The 18,851-nt window shown below is 49.0% G+C and overlaps 1 protein-coding gene across 1 annotated transcript in view; it reads left to right on the forward strand.

The window, feature by feature from the left end:
* Nucleotides 1-2,995: 2,995 nt before the first annotated feature.
* PTGFRN (prostaglandin F2 receptor inhibitor) overlaps nucleotides 2,996-18,851 on the forward strand; it is a gene marked incomplete at its 3' end in the record, with an annotated part of 82,607 nt that continues 66,751 nt past the window's right edge. The window contains exon 1 of the mRNA XM_079724610.1: nucleotides 2,996-3,059. Coding sequence (XP_079580736.1) covers nucleotides 3,011-3,059 — 49 coding nt within the window. The 5' untranslated portion in view covers nucleotides 2,996-3,010. The remainder of the gene's footprint in view (nucleotides 3,060-18,851) is intronic.

An 18,851-nucleotide genomic window follows, 5' to 3' on the forward strand; every position in this document is an offset into this window, starting at 1 on the left:
CACAACTGCAAATGCTGTCACACCTACTAAGTCAGGATGCACAGACTGTAAGCACCTCAAGGGCAGGAACTGTTATATTTACCCCTGTATTCCCAGGCTCTAGCCCAGTGCCTAGCATTAATTCATTCTACAAATATTTACTAAAGACCTACCATATGCCAGGCACACGCCCAGACTTGCACTTTGTTAAACAAAAGAGTTTTTAGCAAACATCAACTCTGCAGTGATGTGAGAGATATAAAATGAGCATGTGACAGTCTCTTCAGCCCTTCCATTATTAGACAGAGATGGGAGCAATATGTATGTTGTTAGCTTGGGCTGATATAACAAATATCATAAACTGGGTGGCTTAAAACAACAGACATTTATGTCTCACAGTTCTGGAGGCTGTGAAGGCCAAGATCAAGGTGCTGGTCCATTTAGTACCTGGTGAGGGCCTCTCTTCCTAGTTTGCAGACAGATGCCCTCTTGCTATATCATCACATGGCATAGATATAATCTCTCTTGTGTCTCTTCTTATAAGGGCACTAATCCCATGCATGAGGGCTCCATCCTCAGGACCTAATTACTCCCCAAAGTCCCCACTTCCAAACACCACTGGGGATTAGGGCTTCAATATATGAATTTGAGGGGGGGGCACAGACATTCGGTCCATAGCATGTGCTAAACCAATCGCGACCAAGTGCCAGAATGTGTGCTTCAGACATTAAGCACTGTGTGTAGTTAAGAAAGGGAAAGATATGAGCTTCTGGAGAAGCCAGGCCTTACTCTTCTCTGTAGTTCCAGCATCTCCCAAGGCCTAATATTAGGCTTGCATTTAAGGTTGATTGAATTAAATTGAAAAATTTGCCCGAGAAATTCTATGAGATGGGAAATGGAATGGAATTGTAAATGGAATGAAGAAAGGCTTGGTGACAAAAATGAATTGAAAAGAATTTTTTTTGGTTTTCCCTGGTGGCGCAGCGGTTAAGAATCCGCAGCGGTTAAGAATCCGCCTGCCAATGCAGGGGACATGGGTTCGATCCCTGGTCTGGGACGATCCCACATGCCACGGAGCAACTAAGCCCGTGTGCCACAACTACTGAGCCTGCACTCTAGAGCCCGAGAGCCACAACTACTGAGCCTGCACGCCACAACTACTGAAGCCCGCGTGCCTGGAGCCGGTGCTCCGCAAAAGAAGCCACCGCAATGAGAAGCCCGCGCACCGCAACGAAGAGTAGGCCCTGCTCACTGCAACTAGAGAAAGCCTGCGCGCATCAGTGAAGACCCAATGCAGCCCCCCCAACAAAAATAAAATAAAATAATAAAATTTTTTTATCGTGTTAAAATACATATAACATAGAATCTACCATTTTGACTGTTTTTAAAGTGTACAGTTCAATGGCGTTAAGTACATTCACATTATTGTCCCACCAGGTATGAATTTTTAAGTCTCTTGCAGAAGGGTTCATACCTGGCTACATTTAGGCATTTTTATTAGTGGAAATAAGAAACACTTGTTAGTGGAAATAATGATTATCAGAGTAAAAGCAATGTTCCTCTCCCCGTTTGGGGCAGTTTTCCATTAACATCTGTGATTTGTTTTGCATATATTAATGAAAGGCTGTGGTATTGGGGGGGCACCAGTTCTGCTCCCTGTATGTTTGAATTATCCTTGTGAAGTTTTAAACAATGAACACTAATTTTTTTCCCCCAATACTGGGCCTTTTGTATTCAAATCAAAGGCACAAAGCCCCATTATGGGGGGAAGAAAGAATCTTTATTGGCAAACAGTTGTGTCCACTTAAAGCAATAAATAAAAAGTCTAAAGAGTACATTCCATATGAAGTACTGTAGCTATTAATACACTTCGGTTCCCAGGGTCTGCCCCCCTCCCCCCATGGGTCTATTTTTGGGGAGTGTTGATCAGTATCATAGGCACCCCTGAGAAGGAAGGAGGTGGGTGAGGAGAGGCGAGGCAGGCCCACCCAGCCTCAGGGCAGTGATTAGAGCCTGTGAGATCTGGGTTCTGGTCTTGACACTTCGATGTGAATCCCAGGGCAAGGCACCAAACACTTAATAAGGCCTCTGCACCTTGGAGGCTAGAATCCCCAGCCTTTAAAGTCCTTTCCTCTCAGGGCTTCCCTGGTGGCACAGGGGTTAAGACTCCGCACTCCTGATGCAGGGGACCCAGGTTCAGTCCCTGGTGAGGGAACTAGATCCCACATGCATACCTCAACTAAGGAGCCTGCCTGCAGCAACTAAGACCTGGTGCAACCAAATAAATAACTAAAAGAAATATTTAAAAACAAAGAAAGTCCTTACATCTCTTTCAGTCATATCTGAATAATATTTAGCCAGGTCCAAGCGGCTGGTGGGGTGCTCAGTTCAGGACAAGTGGGTGAAGGTGCGGGGAGTTAGCTGAGGGAATTGGAGCCCCGCGTGGGTGACTCCAGAGTGGGGGAACGCGGGGTGGCTCGGAATGGAGCTCAGGCGATGGGATTTCCAGACGCGTCTTTCCAAGGCCAACTTTTAAAGGTCGGAGGAAAGTTCGTCGCGGGGCGGGGGCCCCGAGGGGGGATCTGGGTGGGCTTCGACGCCTCCTCCCCTTTAAGCGGGTGGCCCCGGCCCTGCCTCTGTTACCTGGAGCGGGGCGGGGCTTGGGAAAGTTTGTGTTTGTTGCTGGCAAAGAGCCGGATGGGAGGCGCGGGCGGGCGAGCGCTGCGGTTCCTCCCTCCTGCTTTCGGGAAGCGGTCGGGGCTACACACTCGGCTCGGCGGGGCGGCCCTGGCGCCCGGCTCCCGGTGCCCGGCCGGCTGGAGGAGGAGGGCGGAGGCGGGCGGGCGGGAGCGGAGCGAGGGGCGCACGACCGCCCCAGCACTGGGATTTCTCGGCTTGCGAGGAGAGCGGAGCAGGCGCGCGGCCCAGGCGGAGGAGCGCTGACTCTGGAGCAGCCGGAGCTGGAGGAGGAGGAGGAGGAGAGGCGGCGGGAAAGGAGGAGGAGGGGGAGAGTCGCTCCCGCCCGGCGAGCATGGGGCGCCTGGCGCCGAGGCCTCTGCTGCTGGCGCTCCTGTCGCTGGGTGAGTGCGCGCGGGGCCCGGCGGGGCGCGGGGGGCTCGGCCAGGCGCGGGGCGACCGGTGGGGCGCGGCTTCCGCTCGCGGCCTGGGGCGCCGACGGTGCCGGGGCCACTCCCGGGAGACAGGGCCGGGGTCCGCGGGCGGCGGGGCCCGGCGGGGAGCGGGCGCGAATCGCGCGGGGTGCGAGTCGCCGTGCTCCAGGCCGAGCCTCGCCCGCACATGTGCGGGGGGGAGTGGCCCCAGGCCGGCTTCCCCGGGCCCTCCCTACCTGTTAGCCGCCTGCGGCCGGCTCACCTTGAACTCCCGGCCCGGAAGGTGCCTGCGGTCCCGGCCCGCGTCCCCGACTCGGGAGCGGAAATCCGCGGCTTTGATCTGCCCCGCCATGGCCGAGACCGGCCGAACCGCGCTCCACACACATTCCCCCGCGCCGGGCTGCCTTTCCAGGGAAACGAGAGGATCCGCCAACTTCCTTCTGCGAAGGTCACCGGGTGGCCCCGAGCGCTACAGTAAAAATCGGTGTGCGGGTCCCTCTGTCATGTTAGTTGTGGCTAGCTCTTCTGCCTCAGTCTTCTCCTTCAGCTCCTCTGAAGCTGCCTCGCTGCATATTTGCACACAAAGACCTGGGAGCCTTGGCTTCTTCAACTTTTCTTACCTGTTACTTTTTCTCCCTTACTGTCCCCTGTTTTCCACCCTCTCTCAACCTTGGTGCCTCTTGATTATTTGGCCCAGCGCCCTCCCCCAACCCAAGGACTCTTTGGTGTGATTTTTTTTTTCCCTCTCTCCATCTTCCATTCACCCATACACACAGACACCATCTTCACATCGTATAATATGCTTATATTAATATAACCAAGTAGTTATCAGCCACAGAAATAATCTGCTGATTAAGTGTCCACCATAGATCAGGAAGGCTGACTCTTAAAAGCTTTGCTATTCCTGAAGCCCTTGAGTCAGTGTCAACCAGAACAGAAGGATTCTGTGACCTGACCAGGGGTTCTCTTCCACACCCCTAGAGAAGGCAGAGCTGAATCTTTTATAAAGCACATGGTGTGTGGTGTCTGTCCCAGCTGCATCCAGGGTAAATGACTACTCTGCACTTACGGTCAGAGGGTCCCAGTGGAGACCTTCCACAGCCACTCCCGTCCAGCTGGCACCAGGCTCCACACTGTCCCAACTCCCATGACTCCTGCTGCTGGGGGGGAGTGGGCAGGCTTTCTAGCTGCTACTGTGTTTTTTTCCTTCATGTCTGAGGGGTTTTCTGGAACTCCCTCCGTAAAAGAGCTCACCCAGCGACATTGCTTTAGCTGCAACCAGGTGCAGAAAGCTTCCAGATCTTTCACCTAATTTTGTAGCATCTCTTCTGTGGTCTGGGGTCCTAGTGCTTTTACTCTCTTCCTTTCACTCTGGGACCCTTGTAAGTTTTCCGTTTGTTGTACACTGCTGGTGATAGTCCACACCCATTACATAATTGGCTGATGTGTCTGGGCCAAGCAGGGCCACGGCCACTGGTTGCACAGATCGTGCACTGCCTGCACAACTCTAGGAGCTGCCGTTCACTTCGTCCTCTGTGTGAATGACCCTCCCAAAAGTTGTGCAATTCACAACCCCTGTACTAGTTAAGAGGGTGAGGCCAGGTAGAAATTTGAAAAGAATGTCCGTGAGTAACTATGGTGAGGGAGAGGAGGCAAAGAGAGACCAGCGAAAGCAAAAATAGAAGTGGGGAAAGTACAGCTTGGGGAAGTCTTGGAGGTATTCCAGTATATCCTGCCCTGGCTGGACATCTCATGTCAACTACACACAGGCAGTGTGTGTGGTGTCACCAGCCAATGCCTCGTCCCCTAACAGCCCCTGAACTTCATGTTCATCTGATAACTTGCTGTACCAAATCTCACTTGGTGTGGCTTCCGTGTGACCTCCGGGAGGCCCTCCCTGTGGTACTACTACTCTAGCACTGTACTGATTCCTGAAACCCAATATGTTGATATGCTGGATCATCTTTGCTCTTGTATTGCAACCTGGGCATAATCTTGCTGTCACTCTCTTTGACCTCTACGTTCACACTGTCACCCAACTCTGTTCCTGTCGCCCAACTCTGTTCCTTTTCCCATAGTGCAGACTCGAGCGTCTTCCTTGTCCTTCCTGTATCTAAAGTTACTGTCCTAGCTCGGGTTCTGACAACTCCCCACACAGATCTGACAATCTACCTGTTTGACTTTTTCCTCCAGCCTCCCTTCTAAGTTCATCATTTTCCTGAAGGATCGTTTCTGGAGGTCCCACCTTAGCTCATTAGTCCCTTATGATTTTCTTCTGAGGATGTTCTGCCCCTTGTATTCTCTCCCCTCCAGTCTTCTGTCTGATTCAGTTGCTTCATTCTAAGGAACCTGTTTGCTATCCTTTACATAGAATGTATGTGAACCTTCTGGCCTTTCCATTTCCCATGACCTGGGAATGCCTCTCCTGCTTCTCTTCTCTTACCTGTGTGTATTTCCTTTTCCCCCTAAAACTACTTCCTCCATAAAGCTTCCCTAAATGAATGTACCTATCACAATCACAACAGAACTCACTCAGCTTCATAAAGCAGGTTTTCACTTCCATTGCCTATGTCTGACTCGTCTCATCCATCCATGTAATATAGCATTTCTTGAATGCCCAGTGTGTGCATAAGAGTGTCCCAGACAAATGATCAAGACACAGTGTCTCACTGAGTGGTCAGTGGGGGTGGGCAGACAGTTAATAAAACAGCCAGCTACAAGCCAGAATGAAATACCTGACATAGAAACCAAGTGCTGGTAGGAAGCAAGGAAGAGCATGATTAATTTTGACTTGGGGTCAGGGTTGACTTTGCTGAAGAGATGACATTTGAGCTGAGCCTTGAGGATAATTAGTATTTTTGAAAGAAAGGATGGAAGAGCCTTCCAGGCTCTGGGAAAAGGCATCCAGTGTGGATGAGTGAAAATGCATGGTTCATTCAGAAAGGGCATGTAAGTTCCAGGTAACTGAAGGTGGGAGGAGGAATACTACGAAGGGTAAACTGGAAAAGTGGGTCTGGGATGGATTCTGAGGGCTATTCTTGCAGTGCTGAAGTCTTCACTATGTGGGTGGGCTTGTTGGCCTTGTGGGTGCTGCCACACAGCCTGTGCTTCTCTCATCAGAGCACTTATTTATCTCACTGTATATGATTATCTGTTCCTGGTCTAAATCCTCACCCTGATTATATCCCATGGGGCAGGGACCAGGTTGGTATTGTTCACTGTAGTATTCCTGTTACTAATCGAGTGTCTGGCACAGAGTAGGTGTTTGATAAATGTTGGCTGACTGAATGAATGCACGTGTATATCATTTTTCTATGGGTCATGGGTTGCCATTGAAAATTTGCAGCGTGAGATTGATACAACATGGTGATATGTTTGAGGAGGCCAATCCTAGCATGCAGCATGAATTAGAGAGGAAGGTATGAAGATTGTGGAGGGGGATTAAGATACTCTCTCTCTCTTTTTTTTTTTTTTTTTTTTTTTGTGGTACGCGGGCCTCTCACTGTTGCGGCCTCTCCCGCTGCGGAGCACAGGCTCCGGACGCACAGGCTCAGCAGCCATGGCTCACGGGCCCAGCCGCTCCGCGGTATATGGGATCCTCCCAGACCGGGGCACGAACCCGTATCCCCTGCATCGGCAGGCGGACTCTCAACCACTGCGCCACCAGGGAGGCCCTCTCTCTCTTTTTTAAAAAAAATATTTATTTATTTATTTGGCTGTGCCGGGTCTTAGTTGCGGCATGTGGGATCTTTGTTGCAGCATGCAGGATCTTTAGTTGCGGCACGTGGGATCTAGTTCCCTGACCAGGGATCGAACCCGGGCCCCCTGCATTGGGAGCATGGAATCTTAACCACTGGACCACCAGGGAAGTCACTAAGATACTCTTTTAATGTGTGTCTTTTAAAAAAAATACTTGCAAATCCATCGAAGTAGTTTTTAAACAACAAAAACATTACATCTATATTTTAAAATCCAAACAACATAGAAGGGTAACGTATTATTGTATTGGGTAGGCTAAATTGCTCTAACAAATGGAATCAAAGCACAGTGGTTCAAACAATGGAAGGGACTTTCCTAACTCTTCTTGGGGATGTTTCAGATGAAATGGTTGGGTCTGATCGCTGTTCCATGCAGGCATTCTGGCTCCCAGGCTGATGGGCAGTTCTGCTGTCTTCAGCCCCTAGTTTCTAAGATCACTTGGGTTGTCACCATCGCCCTTCCAGCCCTGTAAAGGGGAAAGAGCATGTAGTCTTCCTGGGCTAAGCCCGGCAGTGGCCCCCATCACTTCTGCATACATTCCATGGCAGAGGATTTAGTCCAGGCCACACTAACTGCAAGGGAAGCCGGGAAATGCAGAGGAATGTGGGAGCCATGTGCTGGCTACTGTGGAAGAAGAGAAGAACAGATTTGGGGGACAGCTTGCAGTCTCGGTGTCACTTATAAAGGATATAAGGTAAAAGGATGAATGTGTCCACCCTCCCACTGCCCAGGCATAGCCACTCATATATAAGGTACATGTGTCCGTATACTGAATATTTTGTTTGGTCTTTTCTCATAGCTTCTACACAGGGCTCTGCACCTAACAGGCACAGAGTAATAATAGCTGCTATTTATAGCGTGCATACCAAGCGTCAGGCTCTTACGGACATTTTCTTATTGAATTCTCATGGCAACATTTTGAGAAAGGTGCTGCTGTTTTCTCCATATTACAGATGAGGAAACCGACACCCAGAAAAGTTAAGTAACTTGTCCAGATCATACAGCTACTCCATGGCTGAGCCAGAATTTGATCACAGGACCCAAATTTGGTCTCAACTAAGGAAAGATTGACCGATGTTCACCATAATCTTATTTTGTGTATCACTCAAGATGAATTTAGACGAAAACGTATAATACTGGTTTGAAAGCAAAAGTGTGGTTAAAAAGAGGAAGGTCTGGGGTGAGTGCAGCCCAGGCACAATTCTGGAAGGGAGGGGCAGTGCCAGGATGCACCTCATAGACGTGACAGCTCCGCAACCCCTAAGGCGTCACCACCCCTGCTCTGAGGAAAGGGACCAAATTGCAGCTTCCTCCAGAAAGCGCTGGAGGAGAAAGGCTGGCAGGAGGAACCCTAGTCCATCCATCCAGCTCAGCGGTCTTTGAAGTGCTGTGGACTTCAGAGAGTGCTCGGCTCTCATTTTAGCCTTGTTAACAGAATTCCTGTATCTGCCAAGCTGATTAATGCCTGCCCTGGCTATAATTATTCTTATTAGCCTGCTGAATAGGAACTCTAGTTGTCAGTGATCATTCCTTACAAGGTAGCCGTGCTAGTCGGCATTTATATGTCTATTTTGTTTCTGTGCCGAGCTGCTGATCTGATTTCTACCCCATAGATTGAATGTACATTTTCATACTAGTGCTGTGTCTGGCAGTTAAATAAGGTGTGTGCCTATCTGTCAGTGTGTCTGCGTCTCACTTTATCTAATGAAGTCGGGGGGAGCTGTCAGGGCAGTTCATAGCTATTCTGTTTAATTGCCTTGGTTTCTTAAAGGCAGAGTAGCAAGGCCCTTGGACTCTTCGCTTTGGGAAAATAATTTGAACCGGCAAAAATTCTTCGTAATTTATCTTCTGGAAAAGGCAAAGTGCTGCTGTTGGCACAGTCAGTGCTTTTGAGATCTTGGAATATTTTCCTCCACACCAACTGTAGTCTTTGCGAAGCAACAGAATTAGACCGGGTAGTTAACACTGTCGTGGACCAGAAATGCTATTTCCAGGAGACTAGAGATTCTGGCGCTGTGGGCACATTTGTGTTCTTCAAAGACTGATGTCTCCACAACACTCCCTATGTGTTTGTGTAGGATTATGCAGTCACTAAGCAGCCTGATTCAAGTTTAAGTATGATGTTTGGGGACCTTAATTGCATCCTGCTTTGCACCTTTACAAGTGGCCGAATGTGAAAGCATTTGCATCCCTCAGGATATGTCAGGGGAATGGGGAAACAGTGTTTGGCTAGTGTTGCTCTGTCTAGGATAAATTTGGCTTAGAACCGTGGAGAACAGAATTGAGTGTAAGGGTTCAAGGCACATTTCAGAATGGGTGCTACCTTGGAATCCTACTGAAATAGAGGCAGTAATGCAGACAGATGGGTCACTTCTCAGACCTTAAAAGTGACACCAAGCCAAGAACGTACTAATAATCTTGTTACTTCCTTGTTCTTACTTAGGGCTAGACTGGGCTAGAACCTCCCAGCTTGTGGGCCATGGTAAGGGACCCACATGGGGTTCAGGTGGGTTGTAGGTGTGTCAGAGTTAATTACTGGGTCTAATTCTGTTGCTTCACAAAGACTACTGTTGGTGTGGAGGAAAATATTCCAAGATCTAAAAAGCACTGACTGTGACAACTGACACCCTCAGCCCCTGGAGCCCACAGATCAGAGCGGCCTTGAAACCTGAAGCCCTGTCTATCCTGAGAGCCATACAGCTAGTCCCATTTCCTATGTGTGCTGTGATTGGATGGAAATCGACAGTTCTGTCTCTTACTTGGGGAACCACAGCCCCTGAGCCCCAGCCTGGCCTTAGGATGGGCAGTTTGAAGATGGAAGATGAGAAGCTCAGTGACATGGCGAGTAGCTCATCTATTTATTCAGCAAATATTGAGAGAGTGCCTACAGCTCCAGGCCAAGCATTGTTCTGAGTGCTGGGGATTCTGCATCGAACAGAGCCAACTCAGATCTGCCCTCCAACGGTGGGACAGGATGCACTAGATGTGTGGTGGATGGTATCCCCGGAAGGTGCAGCACCACCTGGATGATGGAGACGAGGGTCAAGAGCAAGTTCATGGGAATGCCTGTAGTTGGGGGACAGGAAATGGGAGAGTTCTAGAAGCAGTAGTCACAGGGATGGCAGAAGAACCAGGAGATCACTCTATCAGAAGCCAAGCAGAGATGGATGTAGGTAGATTTGTTAAAGAGGGAATAGTCAAATGCTGCGCGAAAACCAGAGAGACAAAGAGAAGCCTTGGATTTGCAGGCTGTGGAGAGGACAGAAGGGAGAGGTGGAGGGGGATAGGGCAGGAGCTGTGTGGTGTAGGACACATGGTTTCTGCAGTGCTCTCAGCCTTTTTAGCCCTGAGAGTGGCCACAGAATCCCCAGACATATCAGCTAGAGGTCATCTATATGTTCCCTTTCATTCTCCGTATACATTTTTGAAAGTTTCCCCCATGTTCCTCTGGGTGTCCTCGTCCACGTTGATTGGTGGAATTAACCTTCTCTCTGACAGCTGCATTGAGACCTTCAGCTGTCAGTTGGAATCTCCAGCACGGGGACTCCGGGGTAGTTTTATAACCCATCTTTCTCCCATCTTCATCAGCTAAGATTTCAGTAGTTTATATTACAAATAAACCATTACATGCATGTTTCTAAACTGTTTCTGCTCTTCAAGATCACATAGGGCGAGAAAAAATAGGGCTCAGGCTTTGGAATCAGCCCTCCATTTGAATCCTACCCTTCAGCACTGTGAAACTGGACAGGTTTCTTAACCTCTTGGTTAAGAGGTTTTCTACAAATGTAAAAAGGGACTATTACCTCCGTTGCAGGTTTGTCATGAAGATTAAAAATAATGTGTCTAGGAAAATGCACACAGTAAACTTCATGTACGTAAATCCCTCGAACTTTGCTACTCAAAGTGGGGTCTGGGGACTAACAGCATCTGTAGCACCTGGGAAAAATCTCAGGGCCCAGTCCAGTCTGCTGAATCAGAGCCTGTGGTTTAACCATATCCCCAGGGGATTCGAATGCTAAATTTTGAGAAACCCTCGTCTGGAAGAGTGCTTCACACATGGGTTATTTGGTGGCCTGGGCTTCCTTGGTGAATTCTGAGGCAAAGGCCGTGTTCAGAGTGTCAGAGCTAGAGGAGAGTGGGACGGGCTGGGCTCTGGGAATGCGGTAGGCGGTCAGTTAGCCATGAAGGGTGGGGCTAGCTTAGGTCTGTAGTGGAGGCACTCAGCCTGGTTTCATGACTTTCTTCCACCAGGTTCAGCATCCGGGGAGCAAGGCAGGGACATGGTGTGATCTTGCCGTGAGAGGAGGGGTCCAGGAAACTGTAAAAAGCTCTGACAGCATCATGGAGACAGTTGGCCAAGGAGTCCAGGTGGGACAGGCAGCTGAGAGGCTGGAAGGCCTGGTGAGTCGCGGAAGGTTTGAGGGCCTGGAGGACAGGATGAGGGTAAAAAAGCAGATTCAGAGGCACAAGGGAGTGGGTGGGCCAGAGAGGTAGGAGGTGAGGGTCAAAAGAGGTAACTTCTGAGTCCAGGGTCTTGGAAGTGCCTATCCGAGGGGTTGGGTGAGTAGTAGCCAAAGTTTTCACCTCTCACGTCATTTTGGCCAATTTACCTCTAACATCTGACTGGGTCTGGCTGAAGGGATTAGGAGACAAAGCTGTGACGTTTTAGAAACATTAGTCCCAGGTGTCGTAGGGAAAAGGTCTTAACCTGTGACTAGGATGAATGGGGGTTGGGAGCAGGTAGGCCGGGGAGGAACCAACATGAGGATTATTTCCTCCTTAAGAAATTCCTTCCTGGGGCTTTCTGGTGGCACAGTGGTTAAGAACCCGCCTGCCAATGCAGGGGACACGGATTTGATCCCTGGTCCGGGAAGATCCCATGTGCCGCGGAGCAACTAAGCCCATGCACCACAACTACTGAGCCTGAGCTCTAGAGCCCGCGAGCCACAACTACTCAGCCCGCGTGCCACAACTGCTGAAGCCCTCTCACCTAGAGCCCGTGCTTCGCAACAAGAGAAGCCACGGCAGTGAGAAGCCTGGGCACCACAATGAAGGGTAGACCCCACTCGCTGCAGCTAGAGAGAGCCTGCACACAGCAATGAAGACCCAACGACGAAGACCCAACGCAGCCAAAAATAAATAGATTAATAAATTAAAAGAAAAATTCCTTCCTATCTTTTATATAACACGTATTTTGTGCCAGGCCCTGCATTTTCTATATATTAACTCATTTAGTAGGCTTCATAACCCCATGAGGTAGGTACTGTTAGGACCTCCATTTGATAGAAGAGAAAACTGAGTCACAGAGAGGTGAAGTAACTTGTTCAAAGTCACACAAGTGGTCCAGCTGCTTGGGTTCAAGCCCAGATGGCCTGGTTGCAGATTCTGGGCTCATAACCACAACACACTGTACTGCTCTCTGTCTTAGTACAGATATTCAAACACATGTTGGAAAACATAGAAAGGGATTGATACAGTTAAGATGTGATAACATTTGTGTCCTTGTCATTTAAAACAGGAGGCTGGGATTCTGGCCCTTGATCTTCCACTCACTAGTTTTGTGACCTTGAACAAGTTGCTGAATAGCTCTTAACCTCTGTAAAGTAAGGGGCTGGGCTAGCTGATCCCAAAGCCCCCTTCCATCTCCAGAATTCTTTGAGCTCGTGCTGATCCCTGCTGTGGTCCAGATGGGCTGCTTGGTCCAGCCCTGGCTCCTTGCCCATCTTCCCCAGCACTCCTGTGTGCAGCCTGTGCCTTTTATCTCTCATCTGCCTGGCATCTCTCTGCAGTGGGGCTTTGGTGCCTCTGAGGGCTCTGGGAACTGTTTGCTGTTCTGTCACTGCAGCAGCAACTACTTCCTCCTAGCCCATCCCGTGTGATGAAACTGGCATCTTTCCTCATGGTGCTCTAGGTTACCGAGCTATCCCCACCACTAACTGCATTTTTTACTTTTTTTTTTTTTTTTTTTTTTGCGGTACGCGGGCCTCTCACTGTTGTGGTCTCTCCCGCTGCAGAGCACAGGCTCCGGATGCGCAGGCTCAGCGGCCATGGCTCACGGGCCCAGCTGCTCCGTGGCATGTGGGATCTTCCCGGACCGGGACACGAACCTGTGTCCCCTGCATCGGCAGGTGGACTCTCAACCACTGCGCCACCAGGGAAGCCCACTAACTGCATTTTTTGATGGACCTCTGAGAAAAATCACAAAAACAGTAAAACCAATAAAGCGTTTCTAGATAGCAGACTGTTCCTTATTACTGATTTTTTTTTTTTTTAAGTAAGTTTCGTTGAGGATATCAGCCACAAGTAAGTTGCGGTTGAGTAATCAAGTTTCAGCCCTCAGCAATGTCATTTGTATTTTCTTCCCCATTTAGCTCTCACATTGAACCAGTAGATGGTTATGCACCACGGTTCTCCTTTTCCTGACACCCCAAACCACAGCAAGAAGAGACACGGACACCTTTAGCTGGGTCCAAACGTTGACACCACTTTAGATTTTCCACCTTCCTATAGAGTAGGAGAGTTGAAATTCCGACATTGCCAATCAGTAGCCTTAATTGGCTAAGCAATGTCTTCTAGCATTTGGGGACTTTCTTCCTTTTCATTCTCTTACCCTGAATGGGGAGGGTGCAAGTGATGTTGGATACATTAACAGTGAAAAGGAAACATTCTGGAAAACCTCCATGCTGTTGGTTATGTGTTATGACCTCAGTCCTTACTGCATGCCGGCTGCTGCCCAGCCCTCCTGGCTACTTTGAGGTGCACCTGTGGATGCTGGTCTTGACCCACGTCTTGGACTTGGGTCTTTTGGGGGCTCATCAAGAACACTCTGGGAGTGAATTCACTGCATTTGAAGTGGCTTGCTGTCATATGCTATTCTGGAGGCAAAGGGGTGGATAGTGCTTTATAAATGCACTGCCCCTCTAGGATGTCCTCAGAACAGAACGTTAGCTGATTTGGTGTCTGTCCAGTGTGCTGCTACTTGGCTTATGCTGCAGTGAGGAGTTTAAAAAAAGCAAAACCAAACCACTTTTGGCGCAGCTGTTCATTTTTTCCATTTTCTGAAGGCTGGCACATCCAAATATTTTCTTATTTATTAGAAGGCATTATAGTCCATCATCTTTGATTGGGAAATCCATACAGTATGTTCCAAGTTAAGACCATAGTACCGTGGCAGGCACTTGGTCACGTTGGTCGAAGTGAACACAGTTGCTAATAAATACATTGTGCCCAACTATTGATATATGACATTCCTGCTTTTCCTTGTGGCCTTATTTTTTAGTACTTCAGCAGCATTTAGAGACTCTTTACCATGTTTATGACACTGTGAAAAATGACAAAGGAATTAGGAAATGGAGTCCAAAATGGAAACCGAACCAGTTACAACTGAACAGCAGGATGGATTGTTGGTGCTTTTTAAACATCTAAGTGGATGCATTATGGGATAGCTGTGCGTGTGGAGCTGTCAGAATTATAAGGATAAAACAGGTCGGGAGCTGTTTTATCATAAGGCTCCGTGGAGCACATGGGTCTGGAAGGCGGTTTGAGCCAAGAGCAGGAAAAGCGTTTCAGGTAGGAAAATGACCGGCACCGTTTCTCAGAGGCGGGCGTAAATCAGCGTGTGCAGGATGGTGTTCCATTTGGGGATTAGCTGACTTAAGCTGGAATAGTAAGAGAGACTTCAGGGAGTGTGGATATTAAACTCTGGGTCAGGGAGGTTGGAAGAACGGGATCAGAATCACCCTGAAAGTTGTCAGCAACATTGTCGGCGCCCACAGAGAAGCTAAGAACCCACATGCGTGAGGCTGGTGAGGTCTGCTGGGGCCCACAGGAAGCTAGCCTGCTAAATTAAGGTGATAAGTCAGGCCATAATCCTATTTTTGGTTGTGTCTTAAGAGGAAAATGGCTCACAAAACCATTGCTGATGTTCCCCTTAGGTAGTTTATCAGAGCATCTCTTCAAAAGACTGTCACCAAATAAGAGATGCATAATGGGGATGGGGAATTTCTTCTGTGGAAACAAGGTTTATGCAATCATGTGGTCTATTCATCAGAGTCCCACCTTAATAACAGTTTATTCCGCAAACAAGTTTTTTCCGAACATCAATATGAGTCCCAGAAAGCTTAGTGTTGAACCCGGCTTGTAAGTAAAAGTAACTGGGGACAGTGCTTCTGTTACCACAGCTCTGGGGTGTCACAGAGGCAGCGAGGTGGTATATACTGCCCAGTTGTACCCCCCTGTACAGGCCTAACAGGAGTTACCCCACAGCAAGGTATGTTTGGTCCTAAGAAAATGGCAATGGTAAAGCAAGCTCTGTGTTGTCTCCAGTGTGTTCATTGACAGCATTAGGACCTCAGAGTAAAGAAGCCCATAATTAAGTTTTTTTTTTTTTTTCGGTACGCAGGCCTCTCACTGTTGTGGCCTCTCCCGTTGCGGAGCACAGGCTCCAGACGCGCAGGCTCACGGGCCCAGCCGCTCCGCGGCATGTGGGATCCTCCCGGACCGGGGCACGAACCCGTGTCCCCTGCATCGGCAGGTGGACTCTCAACCACTGCGCCACCAGGGAAGCCCCCATAATTAAGTTTTGATGACTCCTCTTGAAGTCTTTCCAAGCATCCCTCACTCCATGCCCTTAGAAACAACTATGTAATCTGCATATACATTGCCCCTCTTCTGTTTATGTATTGTCTTGGAGTTACTTCTATTTGTTTGATTCTTTGGAGCCCAGTTCAAGCCTCACTTCCTGGGAGAGGTGATCACGCCTGCTGACCCAGGGGGAGGGTGCCTGTAAAGTAAGCACACAGCTGTGTCCGTTCCTTTGTCCTGGGCTCTCGCTGGGCCTATTCTTTCAGAGCATGGCCATCGATTTATAATGCTCTGTTTACTAGATTGAGTGTCTGTCTCACCCCAGACTGTAATCACCATGAAAGCAGGGCCAGGTCTGTTTTTGTTTACCCCAGCGTCTTAGGACTTTGAGTTATTGAATGATTAAATGATGTGTTTAGGGCTTCCCTGGTGGTGCAGTGGTTGGGAGTCCGCCTGCCGATGCAGGAGACACGGGTTCGTGCCCCGGTCCGGGAAGATCCCGCATGCGCGGAGCGGCTGGGCCCGTGAGCCATGGCCGCTGAGCCTGCGTGTCCGGAGCCTGTGCTCCGCAACGGGAGAGGCCACAACAGTGAGAGGCCCGCGTACCGCAAAAAAAAAAAAAAAAAAATGATGTGTTTAGAAAACACCTATATATCTCATGTGTACATGTATAATGTATATGACATATACAACGCATGTATGAAAGACATATATAAAGTCTGTATTGTGGGCCTTAAGTCATAAAGGGGACAGAGGTTATCTGTGTGTCCTCACTATCTTTCATTTGTGTGCTTACTGTCTTTTTCTGTTAGTACCGTAGTATTTCCGAAGTAATTGCAGGCGCCTTCATTTCTAAGACAGGTTGGTGGGATGGGGTAGGGGAGGAGAAGATGGAGTCCACACATGAAAAGGCAGGGATGAGAAAGTCCTCATCCTTCCTCATGTGATTTTCTCCGTTTTCTCCTTGGCAGTTCGTGTGGAAGACGAACGACTCATGGTTCTCACTGTTCTCTCCCTACCCCCTCCACCCCTTCCTCCCTTTGTGGGGTTGTCACAGCCTCTCCCATCCCCGACTGGCCTCTGCTCCTTCCTGGGCTCCGTGTCAGTTGCCCACAGCATGGGGAAGCGTACTTCTTCTGTTCCAGTGCAGGCTTCGCGTGCCTGGTGGCTGGGTTGGTCCAAACCGCAGACTGCCTTCTTGCCATCGCTGTTCTCATAAGTGGCCAGCTCTGGCCATGCCTGCGGGGAGGGGCAGGGGGCTGCTGCCTGCAGCATGTGCCTTGTCTCGCTGTTGGCCTGGGTCGTAACTACTCCTTATTATCTACCCTGTGCCAGGCTTTAGTCTCGAGCTCCGGGCATATGAGGACATAGTCACAGACCCGACTCCTGTAGCTGCCAGTCTCTATGTGGAGGCATGACATATACCCAGGAAAAGAGGTGGCCTCGAAGAAGTGTCTAAGGGGAATCCCCTGGCGGTCCAGCTTCCACTGCACGGGGCACAGGTGCGATCGCTGGTCGGGGAGCTAAGATACTGCAAGCTGTGCAGCACAGCCAAAAAAACAAACAAACCCAGAAGTGTCTAAGGATTGTTAGAAAAAAAAAATGCTGAAAGTTTAATGAAAAGGGAGAGCATTCTGGGCTACTTTAGACAGAGGTGCTCTTGCAGAAAAGGTGGGACAGCTAATACAATCCTCCATACCTGTTTGTATCACTACTTGTATCCTCTCTACCTGTATATGCATTTTTTTTAGGCTTTAGTGCTATGTCTGGATTGGGAACCTTTTGTAAGGATCCAAAGCACCCAACTTGTTGGCTTCTCTAGCCTCAAAGAGTAATAATAAAACTGATGTGGCAGAATTTGGGGTTTGGAATATTGAGATGATAACACTTCCTGGGGTGCTGAGAACTGGTCTCTTGGTTGATGATGCTGTGCGTTATGGTTGCTCAAACCGTATACTTTTCACTTTCTGTGATGAGCTTATCAAAGAGCTTTTTTGAAAATTCATCGATGAGGGGCAATTTCTGATACAAATGAGATTAAGTAACTCCTGTTAACCCACTTAGATCATGGTCCAAAGATTAGTTCTGGTTCTAAAATTCCAGTTTGCAGAAGTTCATTGAGGTAGGCGTGATCCCAGCCATTGCATCAGCAAGCATGTTGCTGGGCTAGGAATGTGGTGACGAGCAGCGAGCCCTCTTCCCTGCCATGGAGCTCACAGTCCAGCGAGGGCGGCGGACAAGCAAATGAGCCTGGGATGATCACGGTGTCCATGCCGAGTCGACCCTCAGTAGGCACATTCTGAACTCTGCTTGGGGCTGGGGGCTGGGGGCGGATCAGGAAAGGTTTCCACAAGATGGCCTTCATTAAGTCTGAGCCATCAGTAGGCTTTGTCTGGCAGAGAAAGCATGGGTTATTTGTTTCAGGCAGAGGGAAGAGCATGAGTAAAGAAATACACCTGTTTACAAAAGCTTGCTGGTCTTGTGTAAAGAAAACTTCTTGGTGGCTGGAATGGAGGGTTAAGTTGTAGGGGCTTCAGAGGGAAAAAGGGTTGAGGCTGGAGAGAGAGTCGTAAGATTGTGAAGAGCCTGGAATGTCACCTAAAGGAGTTTAAGCCTGATGTCCTGAGTGAATGTCTATTTTTTCTGGTTCTGCCTTCCCTAAGTCCCTCATGTCCTTTATTAACTTAATATTTTAAAAGATTCTCATTGTTGGAGGACTCATCTCCCACCCCCCCCTTTTTTTTTTTTTTGGCGGCACGTGGGCCTCTCACTGTTGTGGCCTCTCCCATTGTGGAGCACAGGCTCCGGACGCCCAGGCTCAGCAGCCATGGCTCTCGGGCCCAGCCGCTCCGCGGCATGTGGGATCTTCCCGGACCGGGGCACGAACCTGCGTCCCCCGTATCGGCAGGCGGACTCTCAACCACTGCGCCACCAGGGAAGCCCTCTTTTTTCTTTTTTTATTGGAGTAGAGTTAATTTACAATGTTGCGTTAGTTTCTGGTGTACAGAAAAGTGATTCAGTTATACATATATAACTTTTTCACATTCTTTATTATAAGTTATTACAAGATATTGACTATAGTTCCCTGTGCTATACAGTAGGACTCGGTTGTTTATCTGTTTTATTATATAGTAGTTTGTATCTGCTAATCCCAGACTCCTAATTTATCCCTCCCCCCACTTTTCTATGAGGCTGCCACTCTGTTCCATCATCCTTGACTTTGGCACTTGGCTAGGTGTTGGCTCATCGACTCACCTGATGATGTGGTTCTGCACCCAGTAGGTGTGCTGTAAAGAGCCGCTGAGTGAAGGAATGAAATATTGGATCAATGGAGTCAAGGTCTGTTCCTTAAAGGGCATGTGAACTCAGAGTCTTTTTTTGTTCAAGTCAAACTACCAAACTGTGCTCCTCACTGGGCCT

Source organism: Hyperoodon ampullatus (assembly GCF_949752795.1).
Source record: "Hyperoodon ampullatus genome assembly, chromosome: 2".
Classification (NCBI taxonomy): Eukaryota; Metazoa; Chordata; class Mammalia; order Artiodactyla; family Ziphiidae; genus Hyperoodon; species Hyperoodon ampullatus.